Genomic DNA, 20,425 nt, shown 5'->3' on the forward strand with positions numbered 1-20,425 from the left:
GCTGACTTCCTGTTACATCTAAGGAACGTAAGATCCCTTTCAGCTCCTACGATTAAGGGTTACAGAAGTATGTTGGCAGCGGTTTTCCGCCACAGAGGCTTGGATCTTTCCACCAACAAAGATCTACAGGACCTCCTTAGGTCTTTTAAGACCTCAAAGGAACGTCGGTTGTCCACTCCAGGCTGGAATCTAGACGTGGTCCTAAGGTTCCTTATGTCATCAAGATTTGAACCTCTCCAATCAGCCTCTTTTAAGGACCTCACATTAAAAACTCTTTTCCTCGTGTGCTTGACAACAGCTAAAAGAGTAAGTGAGATCCACGCCTTCAGCAGGAACATAGTTTTTCACATCTGAAACGGCTACATGTTCCTTGCAGCTCGGTTTTTTGCTAAAACGAGCTTCCTTCACGTCCTTGGCCTAAGTCGTTCGAGATCCCAAGCCTGTCCAACTTGGTGGGGGACGAACTGGAGAGAGTACTTTGCCCAGTTAGAGCTCTTAGGTACTATCTAAAATGGTCATAACCTTTACGAGGACAATCAGAAGCCTTATGGTGTGCTATCAAGAAGCCTTCTCTTCCAAGATCTAAGAACTCAGTTTCTTACCTATTCAGGCTCCTGATTAGGGAAGCACATTCTCATCTGAAGGAAGAAGACCTTGCTTTGCTGAAGGTAAGGACACATGAAGTGAGAGCTGTGGCTACTTCAGTGGCCCTCAAACAGAACCGTTCTCTGCAGAGTGTTAGGGATGCAACCTATTGGAGAAGCAAGTCAGTGTTCGCATCATTCTATCTCAAAGATGTCCAGTCTCTTTATGAGAACTGCTACACCCTGGGACCATTCGTAGCAACGAATGCAGTAGTAGGCGGGGGCTCAGCCACTACATTCCCATAATCCCATAACCTTTTTAACCTTTCTCTTGAATACTTTTTATGGGTTGTACGGTCGGCTAAGAAGCCTTCCACATCCTTGTTGATTTGGCGGGTGGTCAATTCTTTCTTGAGAAGCGCCGAGGTTAAAGGTTGTGATGAGGTCCTTTAGTATGGGTTGCAGCCCTTTATACTTCAGCACCTAAGAGTCGTTCAGCATCCTAAGAGGACCGCTACGCTCAGTAAGGAAGACGTACTTGATAAAGGCAGAGTAATGGTTCAAGTCGTCTTCCTTACCAGGTACTTATTTATTTTATGTTATTTTTGAATAACTAATAAAATAAAATACGGGATACTTAGCTTCTTTGTTTACATGTATGCTGGTCTCCACCCACCACCCTGGGTGTGAATCAGCTACATGATTATCGGGTAAGATTAATATTGAAAAATGTTATTTTCATTAGTAAAATAAATTTTTGAATATACTTACCCGATAATCATGATTTAATTGACCCACCCTTCCTCCCCATAGAGAACCAGTGGACCGAGGAAAAAATTGAGGTGGTGTTGACAAGAAGTACTGGAGTACCTGACCACAGATGGCGCTGTGGTGTTCACCCCCACCTGTATAGCGATCGCTGGCGTATCCCGACCGTAGATTTCTGTCGGCAACAGAGTTGACAGCTACATGATTATCGGGTAAGTATATTCAAAAATTTATTTTACTAATGAAAATAACATATTAAATAGCTAAGGTTTGTATAGTTCAGTAAAATACAAATTACCTATCAATTTGTCATGTTTAATTACATTCCATATTCCAATACTGTATTTCAAACAAATAACTAAGGTTTGGAGTACATTATAAAACGTTAGTCCCTTAATTCTGTTCGAACAAGTAACTTACGACAGAAGTGCCACCTATCAGTTTTTTTACTGAACTACTGAGAGGGAAGAGGTTCTTGGGGTAGGTGCCAAGGTGACAAAAGGAAAAAAATTTATTTTTTTTTTTAAATTAAAATTAGTAACTTTGTTAATTCATGTTGCTCACTAGTAATGTATGGATTTCAAAGTACAGTAGTATACAGTATTTGCAGTGATCTATTCAATTATATAAATTCCAATGTCCTAACTAACATTGCACTATTCTATAATGAAACCATTGTTACTTAACTATTTTGGCATTCTCCCTTTTGTCGCTAAATGCGCTCGCTCTTTAGCCTCCTACTATTCCTGTATACCTGCTTCCTTTCTTCCATCTTGCTAACCAACATCTTTAACATTATTTTTAAACAGGGTTTCCCCCAAGTTGCGTATGGGTACTGAATGGCCTTCCAGGTGTCAATGCCAGTTCTTGTTGCCCTAAATTTATAAATCCAATAAATCTGAAATTATTAAAATGAAAATTGACTTATTCAGTGTTATTTTCCAGACCATCTATCATGTCTAATTCGGCTTGGACTGGGGCCAGGCCCCACGTCAGTAAAGTGGAGCTGCGTTGCCGAACGGGTTGTGGTTATTATGGGAACCCGGCCTGGGATGGACACTGTTCAAAATGTTACAAGGAGTTGGTACAGAAAAACCAACAAAGAAAGACTGTTTTTGATCCAACTCAAAAGATTCGCAAGTAAGTATTTTTTTGTTCTCTGTAGCTTTTAGAATAAATTACAAGAGTAAGTTTTTTCATATTAGGAATTCAGATTTTTTCTTTATATTACCATTTTCGCCATTGGTGTTTTTGCTGTTTTGTGTTCACTAACAGCAGAGATACATTAGTTCAGTTAACTATGCTGCTTTATACGGTAACTATTTTAAATGCACAAATTAAAAGAACTCAGGATTCTGTAAAAAGTAAATTTTCTGAAACATCCATATCGGGAAAACTTACCGATTTGTAAATGACAAGGTTAGAAGGCCAATGTAGCTTATTAACTTTTACAAATCTGATCAGGTGAAGTGATGTTATGCAAATTTCATCTGTTCGGAATGTCATTTGTAAAAAAAAAAAAACTGCCTGGTAGCATTGGGAGATATCTAGATTGAATAACGATAGGGTTTAAATGAAAGTAGGAATATTCAAGTAAAATAACCTTTCAACCAGTTCTTAATAGAAAATCTTAAATATTTCTATCCTTGTGAGCTAGGAATGGGGTGTTTGAAGGAGCCTATTGGTCTACCTGCTGTGTTATCAGTACTCATTCCCTGGCCCTTCCTGGTCCTAGCATGGGTGAAGAGTGGACTTTGTCACTGATCATATTGTATGTATGGTTGGTCTCAAGGGCATTGTCACTGTCCCTTACCTCTGCCATTCATGAGTATCTTTAAACGTTTACGTCTGTTAGACATATTTCAGTTCCGAGTCTAAGTATTAAATGAAAAATAAAATCTACATTACTTTGTTTTACCCTACTTTACGATGGTTTCTATGTCGTAAAATATTGTGATAATTAATCCCTGTACTATATATTATTGTACAGTATTTCACATAGAAGCTTATCAATGTTGGTACTGCATCTGATTTTTATATAATGATACCAAGTTATAAGTACTTTTTCCAGTTCTGTATGTGTATAGAGAACATATTACTCCTTTTATAAGCAAACATCCAACCTACGTTGAAAATTGCCTTACTAAAGATCTCTTGGAACCCATTGATATCATAGGGCAGGGTATTACTGTGTACAGTATTTAGCTAAAATATTTTTAGGTCAAAAATGGCTTGGTATTTCCTGAAAATCTGATTTATATCAAGTTGGTTAATTTTGGAAAAAAAATATACCATACCCTTTGGATTCTGAATCTTAATGGCATCAATGACCTTGGATGTTAGGATGCCAGAAAACTCATCAATCAATCACTCTGAAGCTTAGCTTGAATGCAGTAGTATGATGTCCATTGATGTTATTGTGAGGGTCTCTCTTGTAGCAGGAATTTTAAGTGGTGAAATGGCACGAGTTCTCCTGGGGTTTTATTACTTTATCTTGAGTTATCAGTGATCTATTATGTTGATAGATAAGTCAGGAGAGACAATGAAATTTTGATAAGCTTCCATGATCTTTAAAGCTGACAAACAATTGAAAATTCAGTATTTGATAATTGTTCTGTTGTGTGCTGTGTTATTGTATACATTAAAGATTTATAATACTATCCAATTACAGTACAGTATAGTGGAATGGTCATAGAAATATAAAAAAATCAATTGATATATTTCTAATTACAAATTCAATTTGAAATCCTAAGTTCTAAGTAGGAAGTAAATGTCATTGTTCAAAGTCATAGCCTGGGTTAGAAAATAAAGCGGTGTTTTGTGAAAATTAGTGCAAGTGCTTAAGGATTTCATATGTACCTCTGCTGTGAAATGAGAAACGTTGTATAATAAGTTTGATTTAATTGTAGTTGTTGGCCTCTTGATTTACAAGTCTGTGTATGTTGATCATTTTTATTCCTTAGTGGCCTTGATTAATTTGCATTTTCAATAAACGTAATTTAGAATTGTGATGGCCAGTTATTTTAGAGAAATGCAGTAATTGTACTTAGTGCTCAGTGTAACTTCAATTTTTGGTTGCCTAGAGACTTTTCTCTACTTGTTTTCTATTTTTATAGCTAAGATTACTTTAAACATGTGAGATGTATGTACAGTGCAGTTCCCACATAAATGCTTGAGGGTACACTTTGGCACACTATTCTATCTTATTTCTCTTCCTCTTGGTTCGTTAAAGTTTTTATAGTTTATATTTATTTTTCAATATTAAACTTACCCGATGATCATATAGCTGTCAGCTCTGCTGCCCGACAGAAAAAACCTACGGGCGGAATACGCCAGCGATCGCTATACAGGTGGGGGTGTACAACAACAGCGCCATCTGTCGAGTAGGTACTCAAGTACTCTATGTCAACACAGAACCAATTTTCTCTCTGTCGTGCCACCGGCAAGACCTACTGAATACGCTCTTGTTTTCTGGATTGAATTTCACGTTATTTGGTGAAGTATTCATCTCTAGTTATTAGCTATCGCTGTGCAGAAGTTATCTTCAATACTTCCTTGCATTCTTTTTTTGGATTTGGATTATTTGTTGACGACTTGGATAGATTTTGAATTCCCCCCTTTGACTAATTCAAGATGTCTGACCCTTCTCAAGTCCCCAAGTACAGGAAATGTAGCGCTAGGGACTGTTCAAGGCGTCTTCCGAAGGCCTCTATCGATCCGCACACCGTTTGTTCCAATTGTAGGGGTAAAGCCTGTCAATTGGAAGATCGATGTGAGGAATGCGCTGGGCTTTCGGAATTCGGGTTTCAAGAATTCCTGAAATATGCACGTAGGCTAGAGAAGGATAGGCTCAGGAGGAGTTCGTCTCGCTCTATTGATTTTTCCTCTCCCCATGCCCCTCAACCTATTCCTTCCCCTGTAGTGGTTGCACCCGACCCCCCTGCTAGCTCTCATCAACCTTCAATAGCGGATATGATGCGTGCCATTCAGGCTCTAGGTGAGAGAGTCGAGTCATTGGCTAATGACCGCTATCAACTCATGGCTGATGTCAGAGAGTTGAAAGGTAAAAGTGCAGTGGGAAGTGAAGTGAGTGTCAGTGCAGTGAAAAGTGTCAGTGTTACGCATGAGGGTGCGTCTGTTCGTGCCTGTCGTCCTCCCAGTCCGGGACCTCTTGCAAGCTCCCAAGCCCAGGGGAGAAGCAATGTCGTACGACCAAAGGGTTCGACAGGCTTTAATCAGCGTACAGACGTACCCTCCGTGGTTTCGGACGTATCTTTCCGAGATCGTCCCACCCACAAGAAGGCGAGTGAGCTCATTTATTCCTCGTCTGCGGAAGAGGTTTCTAGACAGAAACGATGGACCAAGGTCTCACGGCCTCTTAAGCGTAAGGTCCCTTCCGAGCTAGTCCAACGGCCCAGGTGTAGCCACTGGGTCAGTTCGGACTCGCTGCAGTCATCCGACGACTGCACACCTCCCAAGAGAGGCAAGGTGGTACCGCAACAGGCAGTAACTCCGTCTGTTGCCGCACCCGCTGTTTTAGACCCTCAGTCACAACGGACAGTAGCTCCGTCTGTTGCCGCTTTTGTAGACCCTAAGTGGTCTTTACTGCAGTCTATGCAGACCCAGTTAGCTGCGGTTATGCAGGAGTTTCGTGCGGAGAAGGTTGACGCTGCACCCGTTAGCCTTCAACCTGCCACGGTTGTGCGCCCAGCTCACGCTGAGGCTGCCTGCTCCCACACTCCGACTGCGGAGAAGGTTGACGATGCACCCGTTTGCCTACAACCTGCCACGGTTGTGCGCCCAGCAGACGCTGAGGCTGCCTGCTCCCACACTCCGGCTGCGAGAACTCCTCCACCCATGCGCAGTCGACCCTGCCAGACGCATGCTGACTCCCACAGACGCACGGAGCACTCCGTTGCCGTGCGTGAGCTACCACAACAACAGGAGGGTGGAGTTAAGCTGCCGTGTTTTGACGCGGTGCGTCAGCCTCCGCAACCCACGGTGGTCTCCGCTATCCTTCCACAGTCGGGTGTAGACTCTTTGCGCACCCACTCAGCTTTGGTTGTTGCCAGTTCTCAGACTGACCCACAGTGGCATGATGTTGGGTCCAGTGCAGCCACGCATGCACCCGTGCTGCCGGACTCAGCTGTCCAGCCCACTTCGTTGCCTCTTCCTCCTCAACATTCAGAAGATGGTATCTCTGATGATGACGAAGCTGCGGATCTTGACGACCAACACTCCGACATCGAAGAACCCAAGACCACGCCTCCCTCCTTAGACTTTAGGAAAGTGCTTGCGCTCTTTAAGGATTTGTATCCAGACCAGTTTGTGTCTGCAGCACCACGCTCACCTCCCTCTGAGTTCGCTTTAGGCATGCAGTCAGCAGCTTCTGCCTTTACGAAGCTCGTACTCGCTCGCTCGTCCAAGAGAGCTTTAAGGGTACTGGGAGAGTGGTTGCAGTCTAAGAAGCAGTTGGGAAAGACTTCCTTCATGTTTCCCCCGGTCAAGCTTGCTTCCAGATCTAGCGTCTGGTATGCCACGGGAGAAGTTCTCGGCTTGGGAGTTCCTGCCTCTGCCCAGGGCGACTTCTCAAGTCTAGTAGATTCTCCCCGCAGGCTGGCTATGAGACGCTCCAAGATTTGCTGGACCTCTTCGGACATGGACCATCTTATGAAGGGAGTTTTCCGCGCTTTCGAGGTCTTTAACTTCCTGGACTGGTGTTTGGGAGCATTGAGCAGGAAGACCTCCCCTTCGGATAAGGAAACTTCCATGCTCATCATGTCCTGCATGGACAAAGCCATTCGGGATGGTTCTAGTGAGCTTGCGGCTTCTTTCGTGTCTGGGGTACTCAAGAAGCGAGATCACCTTTGCTCCTTCTTATCAGCTGGAGTCACCCCATGTCAAAAGTTGGAGCTGATGTTCGCTCCACTCTCTAAGTGTCTCTTCCCTGAAGAGTTGATCAAGGAGATTGCTGCCTCCTTGATCCTGAAAGACACCCATGACCTGGTGGCTTCTTCCGCACGCAAAGTCACACCTTTGCCCTCCGTACCTAGACCTAGGATGGACACACCAGCTTCTAGGTTCATCCCGCCCTTTCGTGGCAGAGCCTCCAGCAGAGGAGGTGCTCGTGCCGGAAGTCAACGTGGAAGCAAAAAGAAGAGTTCCAAGTCCTCTAGAGGCAGAGTCTGACTGCCATCCTCTTCAGACAGCAGTGGGAGCCAGGCTCAAGAACTACTGGCAGGCCTGGGAGAACGGGCGCAGACGTACAGTCTGTGAAGTTACTCAGAGAGGGGTACAGGATTCCATTCTTACGCAAGCCCCCTCTAGCAACGACTCCCATCAACCTCTCTCCCAGGTACAGAGAGGAGGAAAAGAGGTTAGCCTTACAGCAAGAGGTGTCTCTCTTACTACAAAAGGGAGCGGTAGTCATAGTCCGGGACCATCAATCCCCGGGCTTCTACAACCGCCTCTTCTTAGTGCCGAAGAAGACAGGAGGGTGGAGACCGGTGCTAGACGTCAGTTCTTTGAATGTCTTTGTCACAAAGCAGACGTTCACCATGGAGACGACAAAGTCGGTTCTAGCATCGGTCAGGAAGGAAGACTGGATGGTCTCGTTAGACCTAAAGGACGCGTACTTTCACGTCCCCATCCACCCAGATTCCCAACCTTTTCTAAGGTTCGTTTTCGGGAAGGTCGTCTACCAGTTCCAAGCCCTGTGCTTTGGCCTAAGCACGGCACCTCTAGTTTTTACCAAACTGATGAGGAATATTGCCAAATTCCTGCACTTAGCAAACATCAGAGCCTCCCTCTATTTGGACGACTGGCTTTTAAGAGCTGCGTCAAGTCGTCGCTGTCTGGAGAATCTACAGTGGACTCTAGATCTGACCAAGGAATTGGGTCTCCTGGTCAATATAGAAAAGTCCCAACTCGTCCCATCCCAAACTATAGTTTACCTAGGAATGGAGATTCAGAGTCAAGCTTTTCGGGCTTTTCCGTCGGCCCCCAGAATCAATCAAGCCCAAGAATGCATCCAGTCCATGCTGAAGAAGGACCGGTGTTCTGTCAGACAGTGGATGAGTCTGATAGGGACGCTTTCATCACTGGACCAGTTCATCGCGTTAGGGAGACTTCACCTTCGCCCCCTTCAATTTCACTTAACTGCTCACTGGAGAAAGGACAAGACGCTAGAAGCGGTCTCAGTTCTTATTTCCGAGAAGATGAAGTCGTCACTGACTTGGTGGAAGAACAACATTCTCCTCAGGGAGGGTCTGCCACTGGCTGTTCAGACCCCCGACCACCTTCTCTTCTCGGACGCATCGGTCACGGGCTGGGGTGCGACGTTGGACGGTCGGGAATGCTCGGGCACGTGGAATGCGGTTCAAAGCGAGTTACACATCAACTGCAAGGAGCTACTGGCAGTTCATCTGGCCTTGAGAAGCTTCAAGTCCCTCCTTCTAGGCAAGGTGGTGGAGGTGAACTCCGACAACACCACAGCACTGGCGTACATCTCCAAGCAAGGAGGGACTCATTCGATGAAGTTGTACGAGATCGCAAGGGACCTCCTCACCTGGTCAAGAGATCGAAACATCTCCCTTGTAACGAGGTTCATTCAAGGCGACATGAATGTCATGGCAGACCGCCTCAGCCGGAAGGGTCAAATCATCCCAACAGAGTGGACCCTTCACAAGAATGTATGCAACAAACTATAGGCATTGTGGGGCCAACCCACCATAGATCTGTTTGCAACCTCGATGACCAAGAGGCTCCCAAATTATTGCTCACCGATTCCGGACCCAGCAGCTGTTCACATAGATGCCTTTCTTCTGGATTGGTCCCATCTAGACCTTTATGCGTTCCCCCCGTTCAAGATTGTCAACAGAGTACTGCAGAAGTTCGCCTCTCACGAAGGGACAAGGTTGACGTTGGTTGCTCCCCTCTGGCCCGCGAGAGAATGGTTCACCGAGGTACTGCAATGGCTAGTAGACGTTCCCAGAACACTTCCTCTAAGAGTGGACCTTCTGCGTCAGCCGCATGTAAAGAAGGTACACCCAAGCCTCCACGCTCTTCGTCTGACTGCCTTCAGACTATCGAAAGACTCTCGAGAGCTAGAGGCTTTTCGAAGGAGGCAGCCAGAGCGATTGCTAGAGCTAGGAGGACATCCACTTTCAAAGTCTACCAGTCGAAGTGGGAAGTCTTCCGAAGTTGGTGCAAGTCCAAATCAGTATCCTCAACCAGTACCTCTGTAACTCAAATAGCTGACTTCCTGTTATAACTAAGGAAGGAAAGATCCCTTTCAGCTCCCACGATCAAGGGTTACAGAAGCATGTTGGCAGCAGTCTTCCGTCACAGAGGCTTAGATCTGTCCAACAACAAAGATCTACAAGACCTCCTCAAGTCTTTTGAGACCACGAAGGAGCGTCGGTTGGCCACACCAGGTTGGAACTTAGACGTGGTACTAAGATTCCTTATGTCAGCAAGGTTCGAGCCACTTCAATCAGCCTCTTTTAAAGATCTCACTTTGAAAACTCTTTTCCTCGTCTGCTTAGCAACAGCTAAAAGAGTCAGTGAGATACACGTCTTCAGCAGGAACATTGGATTTACATCTGAAACGGCTACATGTTCCTTACAGCTTGGTTTTTTAGCCAAAAACGAACTTCCTTCTCGTCCTTGGCCCAAATCTTTCGAAATTCCAAGCCTTGCTAGTTTGGTTGGAAACGAACAAGAAAGAGTACTGTGCCCAGTAAGAGCTCTTAAGTACTATTTGAAACGGACTAAGCCATTACGTGGACAATCAGAAGCTTTATGGTGTGCCATTAAGAAACCTTCTTTACCAATGTCGAAGAATGCAGTTTCTTATTATATCAGACTTTTAATTCGAGAAGCGCATTCCCATCTGAATGAAGAGGACCAGGTTTTGCTGAAGGTAAGGACACATGAAGTTAGAGCTGTCGCAACTTCAGTGGCCTTCAAACAAAACAGATCTCTGCAGAGTGTAATGGATGCAACCTATTGGAGAAGCAAGTCAGTGTTCGCATCATTTTACCTTAAAGATGTCCAGTCTCTTTACGAGAACTGCTACACCCTGGGACCATTCGTAGCAGCGAGTGCAGTAGTGGGTGAGGGCTCAGCCACTACATTCCCATAATCCCATAACCTTTTTTAATCTTTCTCTTGAAATGCTTTTTATTGTTGTTTTTTGGGTTGTCCGGAAGGCTAAGAAGCCTTTCGCATCCTGGTTGATTTGGCGGGTGGTCAAATTCTTTTCTTGAGAAGCGCCTAGATTAGAGGTTGTGATGAGGTCCTTTAGTATGGGTTGCAGCCCTTCATACTTCAGCTCCTAGGAGTCGCTCAGCATCCTGTGAGGATCGCGAGGCTCAGTAAGGAAGACGTACTTAAAAAGGCAGAGTAATTGTTCAAGTCGACTTCCTTACCAGGTACTGTACTTATTAATTTTATGTTTGTTATTTTGAATAACTGCTAAAATGAAATACGGAATACTTAGCTCTTAAGGTTAACATATTTGCTGGTCTCTACCCACCTCCCTGGGTGTGAATCAGCTATATGATCATCGGGTAAGTTTAATATTGAAAAATGTTATTTTCATTAGTAAAATAAATTTTTGAATATACTTACCCGATGATCATAAATTAAAGGACCCACCCTTCCTCCCCAATAGAGACCCAGTGGACCGAGGAGAAAATTGGTTCTGTGTTGACATAGAGTACTTGAGTACCTACTCGACAGATGGCGCTGTTGTTGTACACCCCCACCTGTATAGCGATCGCTGGCGTATTCCGCCCGTAGGTTTTTTCTGTCGGGCAGCAGAGCTGACAGCTATATGATCATCGGGTAAGTATATTCAAAAATTTATTTTACTAATGAAAATAACATTTTAATCTTGTTGCTCTTAAAATATTTTATTTTTCTTTGTTTCCTTTCCTCACTGAGCTATTTTCCCTGTTGGAGCGCCTGGGCTTATAGCATTTTGCTTTTCCAACTAGGGTTGTAGCTTAGCAAGTAATAATAATAATAATAATAATAATAATAAATGGTCACTGGTTTATGGGTGCTGGCTGTATGTGATAAATTGTGAGCCCATAATAGTTTATGAGTAAAGTAGGCTCATATGAGTCTCTTTATAAGCCTTACTGGTTATTTCTCCTTTATAGTTTATTTTTACTGTGGAAATATTTTCCTTGTATTGGGCTGCTTTTCTTATCTGGCCCTTAGGGCTTGTAGCATTCTCCTTTTTCCAACTAGGGTTAGGGGCAGGCTTGTAATGATAATAGTAGTAAAGTTAATACAGTAGTAATGATAACATTGATGATAAAAACTTTTAATGGCCATAAAAGGAAACATGATATTGGAAGAGAGAAGTTAATAAAATTGTGTTAAATGATATATGTATAGATAGGGGTCAACTATGCCAAGGTAGTATATTTTTGGTATGGACCCAGGCCTACATGGCTAAGGATTGTGAAGTGTGAAGTAGGAGATGATGAATATTGAGGTATTGATTCAAAAGCTCAAGATAGAGACTACTGGCGAAATCTAACCGAGTCCCTTTGCGTCGATAGGCGTAGGAGGAGATGATGATGATGATGGACCTTCTGCATTGGTTTTGGTTTAACTTGTCTTGGGTAATCTGCAACAACTTTGCATGCTAATCAATGTACTTAGGTACTCATTCCTTGGACGATGTGAGAGCGCAGTTTGGATTTCATTCGTTTGACGCAAAATACCGTTGTAGGGATTTCTTTATTGAAAAACTTTTAACTGAAACAATTGTGATTTTTCAATATTAATCTTACCCGATAATCATGTAGCTGTCAACTCTGTTGCCCGACAGAAATCTACGGTCGGGATACGCCAGCGATCGCTATTCAGGTGGGGGTGTACACAACAGCGCCATCTGTGGTCAGGTACTCTAGTACTTCTTGTCAACACCACCTCAATTTTTTCCTCTGTCGTGCCTCCGGCTAGACCTACATGGATACGCTGTTGATTCTGGAGTTATTGCTCACGATTTGGTGATGTATTTGCTCTAGAGTTTAGCCTTCGCTATTCAGGAAGCTATATCATTAGCTTAGCAAGTTTTTGGAATTAATTTGATTTAATTTTTTATTTAATTTTGGTACGAAGAGAGTATGAACTCTCTTTCAGTTTTAAATGGCCGACCCTTCCCTTAGACGGAAGTGTTGGTGTCGAAGAGAGTATAGACTCTCTTAATTTTGCTTAACAAAGTTATAGAATTATTTTATATCTCTCCGCCTTTTATAGGCCTCTTTGATTAACTTCCTTTTATTATAAACTTATTTAAATTAATTTTTATATTTGTTTATATTCGACCTTTCCTAATAGTAGGCGGTCTTTTCTTGGTACCGAAGTTAATTAACTTTGAGCCCGTCATTTCGTTTTTACCTGTTAACATATTATGCTATTTTAATGTTTTTGAAAGAATCTCTTTGATAGTCTTGTACTGTTTTCAAAGTTGAACTAACGTTTTGTTTTGTCTCTGCAGTTGTTGACGTTCAGAACGTTCAACTTGCGCTATATCGTTACGATAGAGAGAGAGTCTATCACGGTGTCACGTTGCAGTAAGAGTAAACCGATTCTAGCGTTTTGTTCATTCTTTCTTAGCTTAAATGGTTCTATTCTAATAAGGAACTTTTTATTTGGGAAACCTTTCAGTTTTTTTCCTTTAACAATAATATGTTTTAACGATATATATAATTGGGCTCTTCTCTCAGATGCTAAGTCAAGAGAGAGAGAGAAAGAGATAGAGACGGAGGGAGAGAGAGGAGGATAAACGTTTCGTTCAAGCGGGTAACGTTGTTATCGTTTTTGTTCTTCTCCCTAGTCTCTTTAGGGGAAGAAGGTAAACGTTTCTAGAGTTTTATTCTTGTTCTCAGACTTTATGCGGTGAGAGATTTTAAACGTAGTTTATTTGATCTAGTGTTTAATCTCTTTTCCAGCCACTGAATTATTTATCTTTCATTATGTTTTTCTGTTACATTGTAATACTGTTTTCGCAATTACTAACTTTTAATGAAGGATAGAATTGCGTGTTTCAGGTACAAACCACTTAAAGTTTCGAGTTCAGTGAAATAAGTGCAAACAGAAAATCAAAAGTGATAAAGTGATAAGCGCAAAGTTTTACAGTGTTGCGTTCGAGGGTTCGTCTGTTCGTGCCAGTTGTTCGCCTAGTCTGGGACCTCTTACAAGCTCCCAAGCCCAGGGGAGAAGTAATGTCGAAGGACTTATGGGTTCAGCAGGCCTTGATCGACGAACAGACGTTTCCCTCCGTGGTTTCGGGTGTAACCTACTCACGTAGCCGACGTGATCACCCCACCCACACAAAGACGAGAGAGCCCTTTTATTCCTCGTCTGCGGAAGAGGTTTCTCGCAGAAACCATGGACCAAATCTTGCAGCTTTTAAGTGCAAGTCGGTCCCTTCCGCGCAAGTCCAACTCCTAGGTGGTGCCATTAGCACTGGGTCAGTTCGGACTTGCTGCAGTACGACAACTGCACACCTCCCAGAGAGGCAAGGTGGTATCGCAACAGACAGTAACTCCGTCTGTTGCCGCACCAGCTGTTTTAGACCCTCAGTTTCAACGGACAGTAGCTCCATTTGTTGTTGTCTTTCTTAAACTCTAGTGGTCTTTGCTGCTGACAATGCAGTCTCAGCTTGCGGTGTTGATGCAGGAGTTTCAGGCAGAGAAGGTTAACACACCTCCTCCTGCGAGCGCTCCTCCACCTCTACGCAGTCCAGCCTGCCAGACGTATGTTGTTGAGGTTCCTCAAGCTACCTCCATGCGTGAGCTGCCGCTTTGGGAGTTGCCAGATACCAGCTCTGTGCAGCAACCTCCACTTTCCTTGAGACAGGAGCCTCTTGCCACGCGGCAACCTCCTCAACACTTGAGGCAGGAGCCTTTTGCTTTGCAGCAACCTCCTCTACCCTTGAGGTAGGAGCCTAATGCGTTGTGACTACCTCCTCCATCCTCGAGGCAGCTACCTCTTGCGGTGCGACAACCTCCACCATCCATGAGGCAGCAACCTCAATTCTTGCGCAGTGGCGATTCTAGGACTCTGAAAGTGGGGGGGCCACTTCAGGGCCAATATAATTTTTGGGGGGGCATTTATTGTTGGTGGCTAGGTGGCACTCTGAAGACAATATTATGTCATTAATGAAATAACAAATGACAATAATAACACCTCATTACTTTCATAACTTGCATTTGTAAAACATATACATGTATGCCTACACAAACATTATGATAATGGAGGTTATTCGTATTACTTAAAAAAAATATATATGTATTTCTTGCAATATATTTTTAACAAAATCGCAAAAATATGGCAAAAGTATCTTCAAAACAAAAATGAATCATGAGTTATGAATGTAATGTAAATTTTATGTTGATATTAAAACCCCATGCAAGCATGCATGAAGTAATGCAGTGTTGCCAACAGGGCGAGTTTCCCTTTCCTGAGGTGAAGTACCTCAACGCATGCGGCATAAGCCTCATCCCTTGCAGCTTGAGCCTCATCCCATGCAGCATGAGTCTCATACCATGCAGCATGAGCCTCATCCCATGCAGCATGAGCCTCATCCCATGCAGCATAAGCCGCACGCCATGCAACATGCTCTGCTTACCTTACAGCATGCTCTACATACAGCATGCTCTGCATACCTTACCGCATGCTTCTCAGTCACACATCTTTGGTTGTTGCCAACTCACTAGACTGTCAAGCAGTTTCATAACGTTGCCTTCTAGTCTGCTGCTTTTGCACCAGTGAAACCCTCACTGAGAGAACTTAGCTTTTCTCGGATATGGTTCCTGTAGATGAGAAAGTGCTATTCTCCCTCCTTCTGATTTTCCCTTGAGGACTCTATCATTTGGAGAGGAGCCTTTAGCTGCTTAGCCTCCTATGGACTTTTATTTAAGCATAGCATGCTTCCAGGGAGGGTAATGGTTCCACTTCAGTCGCTAACCCCGTCTGTTACCACACCTGCTCCCATAGACCTTGAGCTGTGTTGCAAGACATGCAGTCCAAGCTTAGTCCTTGTTAGAGGATTTTTTGTTTACGGAGTCAGTGTGTCACTGGGAAGACGTTCAACAACCAGCAGAAGTGACTTGTTGTGACGCAGTGCGGCAACCTCAGCAACCCGATAAGGAGTTGTCTGTACGACCCAGAAGGACATGACACTAGAGACGATCTCAGTTCCTGTTTCCGAAGAGAGGAGGTCTACTCTCACGTGGTGAAAGAACAGCTTTCTTCTCAAGGAAGTCTACCTTTGGCTGTTCAGAAACCCGACCGCCGTCTCTTCTCTGACGCATCAGACACGGGCTGGGGTGCGACTTTGGACGGACAGGAATGCTCGGGAACATGGAATCAGGAGCTAAGGACACTTCACATCTATTGCAAGGAGCTGTTGGCGGTTCATCTGGCCTTGATAAACTTCAAGTCCCTCCAGCTTAACAAGGTGGTGGAGGTGGACTCTGACAACACCACAGCCTTGGCTTACATCCCCAAGCAGGGAGGGACTCATTCGTGGAAGTTGTTCTAGATCGCAAGGGACCTCCTCATCTGGTTAAAAGATCGAAAGCTCACGCTGGTAACGAGGTTCATTCAGGGCGATATGAATGTCATGGCAGATCGCCTTAGCCGGAAGGGTCAGGTCATCCCCACAGAGTGGACCCTTCACAAGAATGTTGGCAGCAGACTTTGGGCCCTGTGTGGTCAGCCAACCATAGATCTGTTCGCTACCTCGATAACCTAGAGGCTCCCGTTGTATTGTTCTCCGATTCCAGACCCAGCAGCAGTTCACGTGGATGCTTTTCTGCTGGATTGGTCCCATCTCGACCTGTATGCATTCCCGCCGTTCAAGATTGTCAACAGGGTACTTCAGAAGTTCGCCTCTCGCAAAGGGACACGGCTGACGTTGGTTGGCTCCGCTCTGGCCCGCGAGAGAATGGTTCATAGAGGTACTGCAATGGCTGGTCGACATTCCCAGGACTCTTCCTCTGGGAGTGGACCTTCTACGTCTACCTCACGTAAAGAAGGTACATCCAAACCTCCACGCTCTTCGTCTGACTGCCTTCAGACTTTCGAAAGACTCTCAAGAGCTAGGGGCTTTTCGAAGAAGGCAGCCAGAGCGATTGCCAGAGCAAGGAGGACATCCACTCTCAGAGTCTATCAGTCTAAAGGGGAAGTCTTCCGAAGCTGGTACAAGGCCAATGCAGTTTCCTCATCCAGTACCACTGTAACCCAGATTGCTGACTTCCTGTTACATCTAAGGAACGTAAGATCCCTTTCAGCTCCTACGATTAAGGGTTACAGAAGTATGTTGGCAGCGGTTTTCCGCCACAGAGGCTTGGATCTTTCCACCAACAAAGATCTACAGGACCCCCTTAGGTCTTTTAAGACCTCAAAGGAACGTCGGTTGTCCACTCCAGGCTGGAATCTAGACGTGGTCCTAAGGTTCCTTATGTCATCAAGATTTGAACCTCTCCAATCAGCCTCTTTTAAGGACCTCACATTAAAAACTCTTTTCCTCGTGTGCTTGACAACAGCTAAAAGAGTAAGTGAGATCCACGCCTTCAGCAGGAACATAGTTTTCACATCTGAAACGGCTACATGTTCCTTACAGCTCGGTTTTTTGCTAAAACGAGCTTCCTTCACGTCCTTGGCCTAAGTCGTTCGAGATCCCAAGCCTGTCCAACTTGGTGGGGGACGAACTGGAGAGAGTACTTTGCCCAGTTAGAGCTCTTAGGTACTATCTTAAAAGGTCATAACCTTTACGAGGACAATCAGAAGCCTTATGGTGTGCTATCAAGAAGCCTTCTCTTCCAAGGTCTAAGAACTCAGTTTCTTACCTATTCAGGCTCCTGATTAGGGAAGCACATTCTCATCTGAAGGAAGAAGACCTTGCTTTGCTGAAGGTAAGGACACATGAAGTGAGAGCTGTGGCTACTTCAGTGGCCCTCAAACAGAACCGTTCTCTGCAGAGTGTTATGGATGCAACCTATTGGAGAAGCAAGTCAGTGTTCGCATCATTCTATCTCAAAGATGTCCAGTCTCTTTACGAGAACTGCTACACCCTGGGACCATTCGTAGCAACGAATGCAGTAGTAGGCGGGGGCTCAGCCACTACATTCCCATAATCCCATAACCTTTTTAACCTTTCTCTTGAATACTTTTTATGGGTTGTACGGTCGGCTAAGAAGCCTTCCACATCCTTGTTGATTTGGCGGGTGGTCAATTCTTTCTTGAGAAGCGCCGAGGTTAAAGGTTGTGATGAGGTCCTTTAGTATGGGTTGCAGCCCTTTATACTTCAGCACCTAAGAGTCGTTCAGCATCCTAAGAGGACCGCTACGCTCAGTAAGGAAGACGTACTTAATAAAGGCAGAGTAATGGTTCAAGTCGTCTTCCTTACCAGGTACTTATTTATTTTATGTTATTTTTGAATAACTAATAAAATAAAATACGGGATACTTAGCTTCTTGATTAACATGTACACTGGTTTTCACCCACCACCCTGGGTGTGAATCAGCTACATGATTATCGGGTAAGATTAATATTGAAAAATGTTATTTTCATTAGTAAAATAAATTTTTGAATATACTTACCCGATAATCATGATTTAATTGACCCACCCTTCCTCCCCATAGAGAACCAGTGGACCGAGGAAAAAATTGAGGTGGTGTTGACAAGAAGTACTAGAGTACCTGACCACAGATGGCGCTGTTGTGTACACCCCCACCTGAATAGCGATCGCTGGCGTATCCCGACCGTAGATTTCTGTCGGGCAACAGAGTTGACAGCTACATGATTATCGGGTAAGTATATTCAAAAATTTATTTTACTAATGAAAATAACATATTACATACAAATCTGTAATTCATGTTGTTAAATTTAGTAGTAATTTGGTAGTTATATGATTTACCACTTCAAGATAATCTATTCCTCCTTATTTGGTATTATTATTATTATTATTATTATTATTATTATTATTATTATTAATTGCTAAGCTACAACCCTAGTTGGAAAAGCAAGATGCTATGAGCCCAGGGGCCCCAACGGGGAAAATAGCCCAGTTAAGAAAGGAAACAAGGAAAAATAGAATATTTTAAGAACAGTAATAACATTAGAATGAATATTTCTTATATAAACTTTAAAAACTTTAACAAAACAAGAGAGAGAGAAATTAGATAGAATAGTGTGCCCGAGTGTACCCTCAAGCAAAAGAACTCTAACCCAAGACAGTAAAAGACTATGATACAGAGGCTGTAGCACTACCCAAGAAAAGATAACAATGGTTGATTTTTTTCTGGATTAAATGAATCTGTTCTTCTTGGGTCGAAAGTACCAATAGAGATGCATAGCATGTAACAAATTTTTGTCAATGGTTTAGTTTACAAATGTACGCACTTGACATTCGAGCAACAGTTTTGAAAGGTGTTTATCTATTTGTATTTTGAACGTTTCCGGATTACTTTTTCCAAGAATAATCAAATAAAATGGAGAGTTCTTACACGGTAGAGTTAAGAAGACACAAAAGTGTTTATGACATTAAACTAAGGAAGTCCAGGTACAGTAGTTTTGATATCCATATGTTTTATAATCACTAAGAGATAATCTTTAATATTATTTAATTTACATTTTTAGATGAGTAGGAATAGTTATTCTTGATGAATTGAAGTTACTCAAGGAACACTCAATTTTTGAAGGTGATAGTAGGTCCAAAATTTAAAGAAAGGTTTTTCGTAAAGTGTGTAACTTGACTGAGTCATAACTTTCAATCCATAATGGTCTAGCATTGTTTTCATGAATTTGCTTTTACTTTCTTGGGCATATTTTTCTCCATCTATTTCATCAGTTTAATAAGTTTATTGTTCCTACTAACAGCATTTTGTAGAAGATCCAATTCCTTTTTTGGGGGGAGTACCAACTCCTTCTTATATATGGAATTCTGTAGTTGGTAGGGATGTTTGTAGCATCCCAACAACCATTTACTTCTTATATACTGTTGTGTCTTTTCCCACCTAGCTTCTTGAACTTTAATTTCCTTGATATCTTAACTCTTTAAAGCAAAATCGTATGGTAAGCCCCCATAGTAAATCTTAGAATTTTTCCCCTTTATAAATCTTGAAATGGTTCCCATTGCAAATCTTAAAATGTTTCATATGCTCCTTATAAAGTTAGGGTCAAATCCTATTTGCAAGCTGTTTGAGTTATAAATGTCACTTGTGTTTTTTTAAGTAATTTATTAATGATACTACTGCAGTCTCAGTTAAGTCTTAAATACTCTGTTTAGTGGAGCGCTTTGGAATTTTCTTTTATTTAAAGTGGAAGTTATAATTTGAATCTTAATCATTCTAAACTTTCAGTAGATTTTAATGATGTTGATATTTAATAAACTATACTGAAGCTCTATTTTGTTTAAAAATGTAACGAGTTCTATTTCTGTAACTTATTCAGAGCAGTAAATTATGATTCTTTGAAAATAATTTCTTCCTTGAACTTTTATTTTATGTATCTCTTGTGTATTTTATTACTTACTACCCTTTGATTTCAGCAAAGTAAGCCGTTCAGTTAGCGATGTGTCAGAATTGACGTCCACAGCAACAACATTGATGAGCCAAAAATTTGATCGTTTTGAGGAAAAACGTCGGCAGCATCTAGACAAAAAAACCAAGGCCGTAAAATCTATTTTTCGCAAGTCTCAGACATCCAAAGGTAAATTGTATTTTCAAAGGAATTAACAGGTTTTAGATGTGCTTTCAATCAGGGCACTTTTTATCATATACTGTATTGTACAGTACTTCTTTCACACCTGATTTATTGATGTTCACCTCACGAATACTTGTCGTGCTTTGAAAATCTATGGTGAATGGGCAGCTTTTGCATTGTAGGAGTATGATCTTTAAGGCTATGAAGGTCACTGACATTTGGTGGTCAAGAATAAGGGTTGCTTTTAAAACTAAAATTTACCTCATGTTTGTGTTTCCTGTTTCAAGACGATACTTCTGTTTGATTTCTCTATTACTGAAGGTCTTCAACTTACA

General features: G+C 42.8%; 1 protein-coding gene across 1 annotated transcript in view; it reads left to right on the plus strand.

Moving 5' to 3' along the window:
* The window catches only part of Rabex-5 (Rabaptin-5-associated exchange factor for Rab5), a 68,921-nt gene that overhangs the window by 15,231 nt on the left and 33,265 nt on the right, over positions 1-20,425 (plus strand). Inside the window, exons 2-3 of the mRNA XM_068348394.1 lie at positions 2,298-2,492; positions 19,936-20,096. Of these exons, the coding sequence (XP_068204495.1) occupies positions 2,308-2,492; positions 19,936-20,096 (346 nt within the window). The 5' untranslated portion in view covers positions 2,298-2,307. The remainder of the gene's footprint in view (positions 1-2,297; positions 2,493-19,935; positions 20,097-20,425) is intronic.

This window comes from Palaemon carinicauda, chromosome 24 (genome assembly GCF_036898095.1).
Source record: "Palaemon carinicauda isolate YSFRI2023 chromosome 24, ASM3689809v2, whole genome shotgun sequence".
NCBI classification, from domain to species: domain Eukaryota; kingdom Metazoa; phylum Arthropoda; class Malacostraca; order Decapoda; family Palaemonidae; genus Palaemon; species Palaemon carinicauda.